The sequence below is a fragment of the Emiliania huxleyi genome (genome assembly GCF_000372725.1).
Source record: "Emiliania huxleyi CCMP1516 unplaced genomic scaffold EMIHUscaffold_83, whole genome shotgun sequence".
NCBI classification, from domain to species: domain Eukaryota; phylum Haptophyta; order Isochrysidales; family Noelaerhabdaceae; genus Emiliania; species Emiliania huxleyi.
The window spans coordinates 120,875-135,384 of record NW_005195801.1 but is presented as its reverse complement, the minus strand read 5'-3'; the positions used below and the strand labels follow the sequence as shown (position 1 = coordinate 135,384).

At 68.1% G+C, this 14,510-nt stretch overlaps 3 protein-coding genes across 3 annotated transcripts; 1 reads left to right on the top strand and 2 right to left on the bottom strand.

The window, feature by feature from the left end:
• Positions 1-267: 267 nt before the first annotated feature.
• Positions 268-4,215, top strand: EMIHUDRAFT_219003 (hypothetical protein; the record flags this gene model as incomplete). The annotated part of the gene is made up of 9 exons (XM_005758905.1): positions 268-1,081; positions 1,239-1,447; positions 1,535-1,693; positions 1,850-2,524; positions 2,658-2,768; positions 2,875-2,955; positions 3,027-3,623; positions 3,733-3,904; positions 4,151-4,215. 9 exons carry the CDS (start codon positions 268-270, stop codon positions 4,213-4,215), a joined length of 2,883 nt encoding a protein of 960 aa, XP_005758962.1.
• Positions 4,216-4,409: 194 nt separating this feature from the next.
• Positions 4,410-5,741, bottom strand: EMIHUDRAFT_438678 (hypothetical protein). Its single transcript, XM_005758904.1, has one exon. It carries the CDS (start codon positions 5,649-5,651, stop codon positions 4,491-4,493), a length of 1,161 nt encoding a protein of 386 aa, XP_005758961.1. The 5' UTR covers positions 5,652-5,741; the 3' UTR covers positions 4,410-4,490.
• Positions 5,742-12,079: 6,338 nt separating this feature from the next.
• EMIHUDRAFT_218999 (hypothetical protein) lies at positions 12,080-13,827 on the bottom strand (the record flags this gene model as incomplete). Its single annotated transcript, XM_005758903.1, has 4 exons — positions 12,080-12,132; positions 12,332-12,512; positions 12,621-13,177; positions 13,359-13,827. The coding sequence occupies 4 exons, from the start codon at positions 13,825-13,827 to the stop codon at positions 12,080-12,082; spliced, it is 1,260 nt and encodes a 419-aa protein (XP_005758960.1).
• Positions 13,828-14,510: the final 683 nt, after the last annotated feature.

The following is a 14,510-nucleotide window of genomic DNA, read 5'->3' as shown; positions in this document are numbered from 1 at the left end:
GGCTGCGGCGGCACCCGCCGCGCAGGCGACGCTCAAACGCGCCCGCGACGAGCAGTAAGTGAAGCGCGGCTCGCCGCAAGCAATCGCGCTGCCCTTTCGTCGTCTCCCATATCTGTAGACAGGAACCTCGAGTCCCACAGTGGCTGGGCGAGTCGTACCGAAAAAGAAAAAAAGGGAGAACCGAGTCCACAGCCCGCTCGCTCGCGCGCGCGCTCGCTCTTGCGCGCATCATTTTTTGTGTGCGTTCGCGCTTCACTTCAAAGAAGCATGGAGCAGTCGTCGTCGTCGCGCTCACGCCGTCGAAGACGAAAGTCTGCGACTCCAGCGCCGCCACCAACGCACAGTGTGGCGTGCCTCCACAGTGCGACTCCCACGACGCCGCTGCAGGCCTCCACCGCGGCGCCGGCGACGCCGTTGGCAGCCACGCCCTTCTTTTCGCCTGCAGCGCCTCAGTCCGAGGACTTCAGGCAGTGGGCGCTGCTCTCGCCCTCACAGGCCCGATCGTTCCTCCGCACACCGCGCGTCACGGCCGCTTCGCCGTCGCCCACGAGTGCTGCCGCGCCGGTGGCGGTGGCGGCGCCGGCAGCACCGAATCCGCTGGCTACGCTGCCGCCGTGGGCGCTGCGGCTGCTGGCGATGCAGCAGCGCGCGCTGCTGGCGCTTAGGCAGTCGCTGCACGCCGCGCGCGCAGACGCTCGCTCGCTCGCCTGCGCGCTCGCCGACGCCGACGAGGAGCTTGCGCTGCGTGCAAGCGGAGGCCGCGCCGCCGCGCCGGCAACCCCGCGCGGCGAGGGGCTGGGCGTCGTGGCGGACCATCGCGGAGCCCAGCCGGCACTGGGCCCATGCTGCGCCGCCGATCCGCTCCACGCGTGGTACGCTCCGCGCAGCGGCTCGGGCGAGCTTTCGGCGCTGCCTCCGGCGCCGGCGGGACGGCTGGCATGGGCCGAGGCGGAGGCGCTCTCGCTGCTGCTGGACATCTACAACTGGCTCCTCGGACAGGGCCCGCCCTTCTCGCGGCGCGCGTTCTGGCTCGAGGCACGCGGCTGCTCCCTCAGCGGCCACTCCCTCGCTCTCCTCCACTGTCCCCGCCGCCCGACCGCAGGGCGTGCCGCGCGCGGGCGCGATGCTGGCGGCCGTCGGAGACCACGACGCGCTGCGCGACATGGCGCGGCTGGTGTGGCGTCAGGGAGCGCAGGGCCTGGCCACGCCTCGCTCCCCCCGCGGGTCGCCGCCGGCAGCCTCGTCGCCGTCCGCAGAGGAGGGCGCAGCGGCGGCGCTGGTGCTGCAGAGCGAGCTGCGGCGGGCGCGGGACGCGATCAACCTGAGGCTGATGCGGACCAACGTGGCGATGGCCCACGCCGAGTCGTCCGCAACTTGGGCCGACGCAGCCGAGGCGATGTTCGGCTGGCTCCAGGCGTGCGCCCCCTCGCCCCGCCCCCGGTTCCCAGTCCTCCCCCCTACCTGCCCCCAGTTCCCACTGCTCATGCCACGCGCCGGCCTCCTACTCACCATTGCGTGTGCCTTGCCCCGCCAGTCGCTCCCCTCGCTCCTGCCACCGATGCCGCTCTCCGCTTGCCTCCGCGGAGGCGGCGGCGTGGTCCGCTTGAGCGCGCCGGCGGGGCAGCGGTTGTACGCCCTCAACGACACGGGGGCAGAGGTGCGCGTCGCCGTCTCGCCGTGCGAGGGCGGCGAAGTGGACGGCGGTCCGCCGGCACGGGCGCCGCCGTCGACGCCGCGGACGTGGGGTGGCGCCTCCGCCGAGCTGTTGGCCACGCCTCCGCCGCACGCGCGGATGACGGCGGCGGCCGCCGCCGCCGCCCGATGGGAGGTTGTCCTTGCGCCCGGCGAGGTGGCGCCCCTGAGCGGCGACGGTCCGCTCTGTGGCGCGCTGCGGCTGCGGCTGCGATTCGCCGACGCTCCCGGGCCGGCGGCGTCCAAGCCGGTGGACTTGGTGGTCGACGCGCAGCGCGTGGACGGCACCTCACAGTACAACGGCGAGTGCGAAGACGACCTGGAGGCGGCGGGGCCTTGCCAGGGACGCGGCCAGCGGCCGCAGGCGGAGGAGGGCGCTCGCGGCGACAACCCGTTTGCTCGGCCAGAGGTGGGACGGTGCTTCGAGGTTGAGGAGGGGGCCGCTGCGACGCCGACGTCCGAGAGCAGCCTCAGTCCGCACGCCGCCGAGCCGCTCCTCCGCCAGGAGGGCCACGGCCTGTCGCACGCCGAGCAGGCGGGCGTGAGGGTGGGCAGCACTTGGGAGAGCCCGTCCACACGGGTGGCGGCGGGCGAGCGCTGCAGCCCAAAGGCCGCCCCGTGGCAGATCGAGCGAGCTGGCACGCTCCTCCGCCGCGCTGAAGAGGCGTGGGCGGCGCAGGCAAAGTCGCTCGCGCAAGAGTCGGAGGCCTCGGACTGCGCCGCGGGCGGCGGTGAGACGCGACTGTCCCCGACCTCTCCGCCGACCGGCGGTGACGGCGTGCCCGTCGCCACGATTCAGCTGCACGGCCCTACCGAGCGCGCGGCTGCTCTCGTCAGCCTCTCTCAGGCGCAGCGCAAGTAGGCGGCGGCAAGACAGCCAGACAGAGTAGCGAAGAGAGAGAGAGCTCCCTCGCCGCCGATATCCCGCGCGCCTCGCCTGGGAGGCGTGCGCACTCGCCTGCTAGGCGCTAACCAAGGCCGCGAACGGCGTGGCGAGCCTCTCCTCCGGGCGCACGAGCCTCGCGCGCCGCGCGACCGCCGCCCTCTCACGGTTGCCGCTCAAGTCAGAGGCCAAGGTGCGCGCCGCGCTTGCCCGGAGCCCCCCTCCGCCGCCGGCAATTCCCGAGCCTAGCGGACGCGCACTGCAGCCTCCCCAGTCGTCGCGCCACGACCCCTCCCCAGGCGCTCGAGTCGCGCCGCGAGCTGCTCGTGGGCCTCTTGCTCCACCCGACCGCCGGTGCCGCCGCAGCTGCCACCGCCGAGGTCCTTGCGCTGCCAGGTTCTACGACCCCAATGGAGGTGCCGCGCAGCTGAGGCGCGGCGCTCTGCACTAGGCGAGCGCTGCCGAGTGGGTCTCTTCGGTCGCGGCGCGCGTCGTAGCGGCTCCGGCGGCGGCACGGCCGCGCGAGCTGCGTGGGCTGCAGGCGCCGCGCGTCAGCATGGTTGTCGAAGCGTTTCGTGCCGCGTCGGCAGCTTCGGGGCCGAAGGAGTCGGCTGAGTGGGATGGCCCGGCCCTTGCCGCCGCCGCCACTCGGCTCGAAGGTGTTTGCTCTGCCCTCAAGAAGTTGGCACGGGCAGAGGCGCCGCCGCGAGCGACGACGCACCCGAGGGTCTCGCCCAGGGGGAGCACTTCGTCCAAGGGGGGTGCCGCGGGCAGCACGGCCCGTTCGCCGCTGCAGCCAATCGACTCAGCGCACAGCGGCGCGAACGCAAAGACAACCGACTCCGCGGAGGGCGCCACGGCGTCGCTTAGGCAGGAGCCTACGGGCGGCGCGCCCACGATGCCCCAGGCGCGAGACGCAGATGCGGCAGCCGCGCAAGATGCGGATCCGGCAGCCGCGCAAGATGCGGATGCGGCAGCCGCGCCGGCTGCACCTCCCAAGCCGGCCGCGGTAGCCGCCGCCGTGCCTCCGGCCGCCACGCCTCCGGACGTGTGCACGCTGGACGCGTCCATCGCGCAGCAGCGGGCGCGTCTTCAAACGGAGAGATGCCGGCCCTCTGCGACGCCACGTCCCAATCTGGTCTCCTTGTGTTACATAGGCGCAGTTGGAGCAGGAGCGGAAGCGGCTGTTCGCGCGCCGCTGCTCACGCGAGGCGGCGCGCTCGGCGGCGCTGGTCGCTACGAGGTCCGACGCCACAGAGATCGGGGCCGCCGCTCCAGCGGGCTTTGCCGAGCAAAACGGCGCCGCCGCCGCCGTGGGGCTTGCCGCAGGTGCTGGGGAAGTTCCGACCGCTCCCGAGTCTGGCTCGCCAGCAGTGGGGCTAGTGGACGCGGGCAGCGAGGATGGCGACGCGCGCTCCCACCCTCCCGCTTCGCCCGCGCCGCCCTCTGTCTCGTCGCGCATGCGTTTGCCGCCCCAGGCTAGCTCTCCCGGCGCCCACCAGCCCCTCGCCCGGAGTCGGCTCTCCCTGCCTCGGCTTGGTCTCGGGATTCGGCGCGCTTCCCTCCCGATGCCAGAGCACCGCGGCCGCGGCGGTGGGCTGTCACAAGAGGCGGTGGCCGAGGCTCTCGGCGTGGACTAGAGCTACGAGGGCCGTCCAGCCAGCCAGCCGCGCGCGGACCCCGAGAGGAGGTGGCGGGAGTGTCCCGCGGGGAGGGCGGGCGAGGGCGGGGACAGCCTCAAACCCTCTCAGGCGCCACAGTCGACCCAGTCCTCTTCACGAGGTGGGTCCGTCCTTCGTCCGTGTCGTCCGTGTCTGGAGAACTTGAACTTTTTGCCGCCGGTTGCACGCTTTCTCAGCATAAACTAAACATATCATTCCCCACACGACGCGCGCCCGCTGGGAGCCCGGCTCGTTCACTTTTCGCTGGCCGCGCCCTCCTTGGCTAGGGGGTTGGGTAGGGAGGGCAGCGGGATCTCTGGGAGGTCGTGGGGAAAGGGTGGGGAGGGCAGCTTAAGCGTCGCCTTCCCCCCCTTCGCGCCCCCCTCCTTGGCGCCGCCGAGGTTGACGACGTTGGCAAAGGAGGACATCTCGGTCATCGACTTGAGCGCGCCGCCCCACATGCGCCCGACGCCCTCCCACGTGCGCGTGCACTTGCCGGCGGCGGCCTCGGCGCGCTCGGCGGGGTCGGAGCACGGGTACAGCTTCGGGAAGAGCGCGTGCCTCAGCGGGTCGCCGTCCTCCATCCCGTGCGACCCCATGTCGGCGAAGAGGAGCCGGCCGCCCGCCAGGTACTGGCAGTCGTCGACAGCGCACGTGCCGCCGAGCACGCGCCGCCTGCTCGACTCCCAGTCCTGCGACTTTGGCCCGTCAATCTTGTGGATCGCGCGCGAGTGCCACACGATCAGGTCGCCCGCCTTTGGCCGGAACTCGAGCAGCTCCGGGTACATGAGCAGGTTGTCCTTCTCCAGGTCGACAAAGACGGCGTCGGTCGTGACGTCCGTGTTGAGGTGGCTCTTCCTCAGGTAGACGGGGGCGCCGTGGTCGGGCGGGCAGTCGTCCAGCGTGACCCACCAGCGCAGCGCGTTCCACTCGTTCGCCCCCGGCTCGCCGAACGCGTCGATCGGCCCGTTCTGGTTGTCCTGGTGCCACTTGAAGCCCTTGTTCGGGTTGACCATCAGGAGGTCGGTCGCGAGGCGCAGCTCCTTGGCGTCGATGCTGCCGGCGAGCGCGGACGCGATGGGGCTGTAGTACAGCAGCTCCGCGAACGCGCTGTTCGACGCCCACACCGACCGCTGGATGTAGTCGTAGAGCCCCGACGCGACGCCCGCGATGGACCAGAAGTGCGGGTTTTCGACCTGCCAGTCGGTCGCGGCCCTGGCGTACTCGATCCACTCGTCGTTGAGCACGCCGGGGATGACGATGGCGCCGTCCTCGTACAGGGCCCGCCGCTGCTCATCGGTCACCTCAAAGGGCTGCGGAGGGTCGCCCTCGCGCACCGAGGCGGGCAGCTTGACGGGCGCACGCTGCAGGCCGTAGTCGAGCTCCCACGGCGCGATCGAGACCTCCCACTTCATACGCGGCGCGGGCGCCCGGCGGGATTGCCTCGAGCTGCTCCCCACCGACAAGGCGAGGGGCTTCGACGCGGCGAACAGGATCGCGATGGACATCTTGGAATGAAATAGGGAAAAAAGAATTTTTGACCGCTGGGCGCAGGCGCCTGCGACGTCGCGGCGGATCCCCCGACGCCTTGGACGGTCGGAGCCGCCAAGCTGACCCCAGAGGGTGGGGCGGCGGGGCCGTCGGGGGGTGGTTGGGGGCTGATGGCGGGGGGAGTCCGGAGGGAGGGACGCCGGCCCGCCCCACGTGTAGAGACGAGGCCTGACCCCCCCCGATGTGGAGGGGGAGGGATCCACATGCCAAGGCGGAGGCCGACGGCCGGAGGTGAGGGACGGGACCGCCGGACCAGCCGCCGCTGGGGGGATGCAGGCGGAAAGGTGTGGCGGCGGGACGGCGCCAAAGAGGCAGCGATCTCTGACAGCTGACGAGCGGGGGACGACACCGGCATACCCGTGTGCACGGGCCAACTCGGCCTCGGAGGCGTACTGCCAGTCGTGTGAGATGAGGTTGGTCTGAGGGAGGGTGTAGAGGATGTAGAGTGTAGAGCGCTGTAGAGCCGTAGAGATGTAGAGCGCTAGAGAGCGCTGTCGAGAGCTGTAGAGCTCTACATCCGGCGCGGGACAGAGCGATGCAGATGTAGAGCGATGTAGAGGCGCTCTACAACGTGAAATCTCTACAACAAACTCTCTACATCATAAGCGGCGAACGAGGCACGGTCGCTCTCCGACATTAGGCGCGTTGCACTTGCCAAGAAGCGCACCCAGCGGGCCGGATGATTGGCATCGGGTTGCGGGCAAGAAAGCCCTAGCCCTGGGGGTGCGCGGTCGCAGGGAAAGGGCCTTAAAGTAAACACGGGTCCCCGAGGGTTAGCTCTCGAAGCACTTGGAGCACTTGGAGAAGAGAATTTTACTCTCGAGCACTCGAGTATTCCTTTTCTCGGGCGCTGGGGGCACACTTCGCCCGGCCGCAAGCGGCAAGCGACCCAGCACTACGCCTGACAGGCACCGGCCGCCGCTTCGCAAGCCCTGGTGGAACCTTTTCAGACACGAACGGCTGTCCCACAGCCGCATACATGTACTACGTCCTCTTCGCCCTCGCCCTCGCCGTCGCCCGCCCTGCGCTGCGCCTCGGCGGCGAGTGGGCCGGCTGGCGCTGCGTTTTCGACCCCTTCTCCGGCGCCCTCACGAATCACGTCGAGGGCGTGACGACTGAGCGGTGGGCCGGCAACGCCCTCCAGCGCCGCTCCCTCAGGCTGCTCCCCGAGGCGACGGCCGGCGACGGCGATGGCGCGCGCATCCGGTGCCTCGCCGCGCCCGAGGAGGACTGGTCGACGCTGCCGGCGGCCAACAGCGGCACGAGCACGCTGGCGCCGGGCGCGCGCGCCGCGGCCCTCGCTGCGGGTGGCCTGATGTGGACTGTGCAGGTCGACATGCTCAACGCAAACGCGTGGGCGCTCGACGAGGTGGGCGCCGACCCGAACGCCGCCGGTGTGCCCAGCTGGCGGTGCGAGAGTGTCTTTGACGGCGTCGGCGGCGAGCGGCCGCGCGGGCCGAGGCGCGATCGAGCGGAGCGGCCCAAGGAGCGCACGCGGGTCGTCTGCAGCTTCAACCCGAGCACGGGCGAGGTCGCGAGGGGCGAGCCGGTCGAGGTGTGGCAGGAGCGCTGCTGGTCCGTGCAGCCCTTGGGCGAGATGCCCGAGCTCCGGCGAGACAGCGGCGGGCGCGCCGGGCTGGACGCGGCGTGGGTCTCGTCGGTCGTGGGCACCGCGTGCTTTGGGTCACAGAAGCGGATCCCGTACGCGTCGGGGGTGGAGGCTGCCTTGAGCAGGACCCGCCTCTCTCTCCCGGGCGGCGTCGAGGTGCGCGGCAGGCCAGGGCTGCTCGAGGTTTGCGTCACCGCCGCGCCGGGGCGGGTCAACTGGCGCAAGCTGATCCTGCGCCGCAGCTGGATCGGCGGCTCCTGCTACGCCTCGGTGGAGACGGTCGGCGACCGGCAGGCCGAGCCGCCAGTCGACGAGGAGGACTCCCAGGGCCCGCACGGCTACGGGCTTGACGGGCGGGTGAGGTGTCGCGCCGAACGGCCCAGACGAGAAGGCGTTTTTTCCCTTAATTTTTTGTGATGAACCTTTATAAAAGGTCGAGGTGAACCCCTCTATGCTGTAGTCTTGCTCTTGGGCTGATCGCCCGCGTCTGCCCGCTGCTGCCTCTGCGGTACGTTTATTATATAAAGGGTGTGGATGCTGAGTTGACGGAAATCGGGGGACGCGACCCACCTCGCCACAGACGGTCCCGCGCCTCGCCGCTATGACGGGCGCACGACCGCAGCTCGTGTGCGTGTACCCGTCTTTATCCGGAGTGAATACTCCAACGCGCTCGTCGGTGGCAGCTTCCCCCGACTGCGCCGCGCTCGGCGCGAACCTCGACAGCGCCTTCGGTGGCATGCAGCTCTTTGCGACAGAAGCCTGGAGAGCAGCTCCTCTGCTGCTCACACGCTCTGCACAGTTGGCACAGCCTACTGTGCGGCTGCCACAGCTGTCACAGCGATGGGCTCGCCCTCACTGGCCCTCAGTCACTTGTGCTGCGGCTTGTGTGAGCGACTCTGCTCGGCGACTGCCGGCACACTGTGACACCATGGGTGTGAGGCTAAACCACGGTACCAGCGCTTGGTCACATCGGCCCTGAGGTCAGATCCATCTACTCTGTTGATGACAAGACTTGTCTACTGGCTGGAGCCGAGCAGGAGGGCCCGGCGTACAACCCCCTGGTCAACTCACCCTCCACACCCCGTACTCGTACTGGCTACTACGTCTATCGTTCTCGGCTCCGGTCCGCGCTACCGCGGTGAGAGAGGAGACTCGCTCGACCTCGTTGCCGCCGATGTGCGCGCAGTGCGGCCCCGCGCGCGATTCGCGCGCGATGTGGCCCGCGATGCCGCTCTTGCCGCCGGGCCGCGGGCCCCCCGCAGGTGTGTGTACGTGCACACGTTTCGGGGAAGAGGGGGGGGGGGGGGGGGCCCCCCCCCCCCGGGTGATACCTCTGGGGGGAGGCGGGGGCCCCCGGAGGCACCGTGCGCCGCGCAGCAGGGCGGAAACGGGGCTTCCGGCTCCGCTAGTCTCCGTTAGCACCGACTTCCCGATCTAACCCGTCTAACAGAGGGCAGATTTGGAGAGATCTCGAGGAGTACATACAGATAGACCCTCCAACCATCAGAAAACTCCGACCTGATCGGTCGTACTGACCGCCGACAGATCACTCCAGACAGCAGACAGGCCGACGTCTGCACACGGCCGGCCGGGCGAGAGGCTTGACACGATCCGACCCTGCGACCCTGACGCTGCTGCTCTAGCTATCAGACATGCGCTGCTGACTGCTGCCACAATGTGCGACCGGTGCTGACCCACTTGGCGGCCTTCCCGGTCAGTGGTGAGGCGCAGTTCAGAGCTGTCGATGGCGCGATGCCGCACACTGGTCCCACATCGGTGACACGAGACCACCACGTTTGCCGGTCCAAGAGAGAGGCACCGGCGCTGTCCTGAGAAGGTGCGTGGTCCCTATTGACTGCCCATGCGCGCGAGGCTGTGTAGGCATAGCCTCGAGAGTGCCAGCAGCCAATCCGAGGCAGTTTGTGACGCGCATTGCGTCAGAAGCGTGCACGCGCTGGAAGGACACCTTCCTACTGGCCGTACGATCAGGTCGTCACTGAATGCTGGATACTAAGGCCGCGAGCTATGCAGGCGGTCAGTTGAGCAGCATGGCACGGTCAGCAGCGCCGAAAGGATGTCGCAAGGCGTGATAGCATGGCCGCAAGTACGCCGAATTCCCATGAAAACAAGTAAAAAATTGCGCGAAAAAAAAATCAAAAAAACCGGCGCCTGCGCCGGGCTGGGAGACCCCATCTCCCCCCCGCATGGGTACCCCCTAGGGCCCTCGCCTCCCCCCAGAGGGTGATACGTGTTCGTCCGTGTCCCTATACTGACCAGATCCTCTATACGTACCTTTTGTTGTGCGCCTCTACACCTGTCGGAGCTGTGTAGACTACACCTGTCGGAGCTGTGTAGAGTGTACGCAGTCGTCCGTCATGCGCTCAAGCATCATCGATCATGCGCCTACGGCCTAGCAGCGGCCTCGCCGCCCGCGTCCCCCAAGCCCAACGCGGTCGGCGGAACACAGTCAATTCTTTTCTTCCAAGGAAGCGGCGGCGTGGAGTTCTTTTCTCTGCGTCCGTTGTTTTGGCGGCTCGAGGTATCGGAGCAGCCTTGGGAGCGCCTGCGGCGCGGGCGACGGGCGGGAGGGTGTCGCACACACCAGCGTGTGTTTGTGACATTTCAGTCGTTGCAAAGCCAAAGCAGAGGCGGCGGGTGGTCGGGCGGGGCCCCTCACCTCCCACGCCTCGCCTCCTTGGCAGGCCACCTACACGCAATCGCCACACGCGGCGACACGGGTGAGAGTCGCAGAGACCTTGAGCCGCCACGAGGCGCCAACAAGCAACATGCGCGCGCGAGGCGCCTCGTACGGGCGGCGGCCCGACGCGTCGGTGGCGGCTGTGTCGGCCCCTGCCTGGACGAGCAGAGAGACCACCTGCCGCGCCGACGTGAGAGGGTCCGTGTCAGCCCCGGCTGAGGTCTGGGATCGAGGCGGTCTCCTAGGACCGTACCCCCTCGTGGCCCCAATAGGCAGCCCGGTGCAGTGCCGTTTCCCCCGATGGGCCGGTCGCGTTGAGCTGCTCCGGCGAGAGCGCGCCTGAGGGCAGGCTCGGGGCGGAAACATCGCACAATCTGAGGGATGGGGCAGGGGTGGGACCGTAGCGCTGGAGCGGTTCGCAGGCCCGGCAGAGATGCTGATGAACGCACCGAGCAGAGTCGAGCAAACGTCTGCATGGCCTGAGCGCGCCGCGGCGTGCAGGGGCGCCCAACCTAGTGGCTTTCAGACAAGCTTTGTTGACAAAATTTTCGGGAACGCGCTGCGAGCACACGGCCCACGCCGTGCGCGTCGCTTGCCATCGCGCTCGCGCCGCGGTGCAGCAGCAGAGACGCCATGGTCGCCTGATGGGGTGCATGGCACGGCGAGGAGCTCACGTAACCGCTCGTGGCGGCCTCAGAGGGGCTACCCCCAGCCGCCTTGCCCTTCAGTGCAGCAAAGTGTAGCGCAGTCATCCCCGACTTGGCGGCCGTGGCGTTGACCTCGGCGCCGGCCTCGTCAATCAGCCACTGCGCCGCCGAAGCGTGCCCCTCGAGAGCGAGAACATGCAGCAGCATCAGCCCTGCCTCGTCCACCTGCGGCGCAGGGGAGAGGTCAGCCACGCGTCGGTGTGGCTCCTGGCACCGACTGCGAGAGCCCACCATGGCAGAGCCAGAGGGCAAGCCGTGCGGCGGCTCCCCGTCGTCTCCCATGAGAATCTCGAGAAGGACCGCTTGGTCGCCCTCTCGCGCCGCCTCCCAAAGGCGCAGCAATAGCTCCGGGTCCGCATCGCGGGTGTCGGCGACGGGCATATGTGTGGTCCCGGCTGTCGCGGCGCGCGGGAGACTCTCTCGAACTCGATCACACGTAACGGCCAAAGAAGAATTTAAACAACAGCCAAAGAAGAATTACTGCCGCCCTGAGTGGCGATGTCGGGTGAGAGTGTACGTCATGCTCGTGTCTGGTGTTTACTAGCTCCGAGTAGAGGGGGCGTTCCGCTGCTAGGGGACCCAAAGCGCAGAACCAACCCTCGGAGACCTGTGTTTACTTTACGGCCCTTTCTCTGCGAACGCGCACCCCCCAGGGCTAGGGCTCTCTAGTAGAGGGTGCGCAGCGTCCTAATCTAAAATCTGAGGATTCAGGATTCAGGCATCGCTTCAGTGGGGCCAAAGTGAGTTTATGGATGTGTGAGAACGGTACGGGACACGAGGAGTCACGCGGACCGACTCGTCGGTGACTCTGCTGTGCACGCCGTTTCAGATTTTTTCTCAGCGTGAGCGAGACGTGGAAGAGTGCCACCGTCGGGTAGGACGGGTCGGCCCGGAGCATCAGAGTAGCCGTCGTGGTCGCGGCGAGCAGCGCCGGCCACTCCGGCGCCGCGTCGGGGGCAACATGGGAGCATGTCCACCGCCACTTCGCGGTCGCAGCGCTGTTTGAATGTCGCCAAAAACGCCTAATGTACCTCTGGCGGGCCAAAGATCGACTCGCATGTCGATTTCGACTTGACGGGCGCATGCAGGCATCACGTCTCCATGCGCCCGTCAAGTCGGAGCCAGTCTGCGGCAGCTCCCCGGCCCTGGATGTGAGCACACACTGTGAGGTTACTGGACTGCAACTCCAAGTGCTCCAAGTGCAAAACCCGAATTAGGCTCGGGTCCAAGTACAGATACGTCAAGCAAGTTGTTCGACACAATCGCACAAACGGACAATTACACATCGATCGCGCAGATCAATACAAGCGGTTCAAACAAGTAGCTGCTTCCTGTGTGACACGAGTGGACGAATCGAGTCTCGAGTGAGGAGTGTGCAAGTAGATTGAGTGTTGCGACGTCGAGAGACAAACGCGCATCAACACGCGTCTGTCCGCACCGCACATGCGAAATGAAGAAGAGCTGTGGGTCGAAGCTGTCGAGACCGGCTCAACCGCGCCATCTCGAGCAAGTGCCAACGGAGAGCTTCACCTGCGGATGGCCGGCCCGGCACAACGGTGGGAGGGTGCGCGCCGCGGGGCGCGCTCCAGGGCCAGGGTCTCGCCTCGTGCGGCGCGGTCGCGTAGTTGATGTGGCCGCCCCACTTGGTCTGCACCCTGTGGCGCGTCAGCGACGTCGCCTTGCGCGCGGTGACGCTCGCCTGGAAGTACTCCTTCCAGCCGGGTCCTGCATGGGGCGGGCTGCCCCTCAGGTGCCGCCGGCCTGAACCCCCCCCCCCCTCCCCCCCCTCCCCTCTCCCCCCGCGCGCGCCTTCCCACACCGGCGCCTTTGCCGAGCACGTCGCGCACGTCTCATTCAGCCACCCCAGCCCAGTCGCCTCGACGCAGCCCGACGCCCACAGCCCACCCTCGGGCGCCTCTGGCGCGGGCGACCAGGCGGGCAGCGGCGCGCGGCGGTACCACGCGTACTTTGAGGTTGCCAGGTGCAGCAGCATCACTTCCTTGCCGTTGACATACAGGGTGCCCGAGCGAGCGAGCCGCAGCTCCACGGCGCCGCAAGGGCAGAACATGCACGACTCGTCGCGGCACGTGCGCGCCTCCGCGAAGGGCATCTTGCGCTTCGACATGCGCACCGTCCCGTTCGCCTCGGCCAGCCGCGTCAGCACGTCGCCCATCGTCTCCCAGCCTCGGCTGTAGTGGAACGGGCCCCAAAACTCGTCAAAGTGGGCATAGTCGTTCGACGCGAGGATCGCGCGCCACTGCGGGCTCTCGCGGAACATGCTCGTCCCCAGTTCGGTGCGGAAGGCGGTGAAGGGGCCCCAAGCCTTTTTGCGCCACGGGTTGGGGTAGAGAGGCGTCACCACGTTCGCAGTCACGCCTATAGAGCAGTGCCGCGGCGGCGCTCAGGGCGTGCAAGCGGTGCGGCCCGGCGTGTGCCGCCTCGTGTCTCGCCGGGCTCGCACGGGCACGCGAACTTGTGGGTGAACACATTCACCTGCGACGCCCAAGGCGCGTGGGCGGTAGGGCAGCTGCGGTCCGGCGGCGGTGGCAGTTGGGACGGGCAGCCGACCCAACCTTGCTCAGCGACTCTGGCAGGCCGTTTGGCCGCAGCGGGACCTTGCAGCAGGCGGGCTTGGTCGCGGCGGCGTGCAGAAACGTAAGCAGGTCCCCAAAGACCACGTCGAGGTCGGCCCACGCCCACCACTCGCGCCCGGCGAGGTGGCGAGGGAAGAGCGCAGGAGCAAACGGCTTGATGTCGTTGGCCTTGTAGGTCCAGTTGTAACGCACCGATGCCTGGCCCGCGCCCGGCTCGGAGATTAGCACCGCGAGCCGCTCCTGCAGCGCGGCGTATGCGACCGTCTCAAACGCGACGTTCGGCGGCCGTACTGGCGGCGGCGGCTCGTCGCCGATGACTACAAATCCGACGCCGGTGTTGAGCGCCATGGACTGGAGCGTGAGCGGCATCCATGGAGGCCACGCGCCGAAGAAGACGATGTACACGACGAGGATGGAGCCGGCGGCCTCCATGTCGACAGAAATGGGCGCTGGCGGCGGCTGGCGCGGTGTGTGTGGCGAAGAGCGGAAGCCAGGCCAGCAACCGGGAACAGCGAGCGGCGAAAAAAGAAATTTGACTGTCGCTGTCCCTTTTGTCAGTAGCAGGACAACTAGGAGAGCGCAACCAGTAGGAGGCCCGCGCCTGCCCCCGTGGCGCGGGTGCAACTTTTTGTCCTATACGAGAGGGGGAGGGTCCCTGGGACCCTGTCGTGTGGGTGAACCCTGCCCAGCCCCCCTCCGTGTCGCGATGCGCTCCCCACTCCCGTTACCCTGTGTCCCTGATCGTCCTTCCAAGATCCTGCTCGCGCAGGTGGGGACCCTGTCAGCTTCTCCCACCGCCACCCCTTTGAGCTTTGTTTGGTGTGTGTCCTTGGAGCACTTGGAGTGCAGTTAGTATATTCTATATAGTAACCTCACATCCAGGGCCGGGGAGCTAAGAAGCGCACCCAGCGCGCAGCGGGCCGGATGATCGGCATCGGGCTCGACGGGCTAGAGCCTCGTAGAGTGTAGGAGAGCCCTGACCCCTAGGGGGGTGCCGTCGTCCGCAGGGTCCGGGTGCAGGGAAAGGCAAAGGGCCAGGGGCAGGGCCGTAATGCGCGTAAAAATCGTAAAAACACGTCCCTTTTTTATAGTTGCGCAAGTCACTGTACACTGAC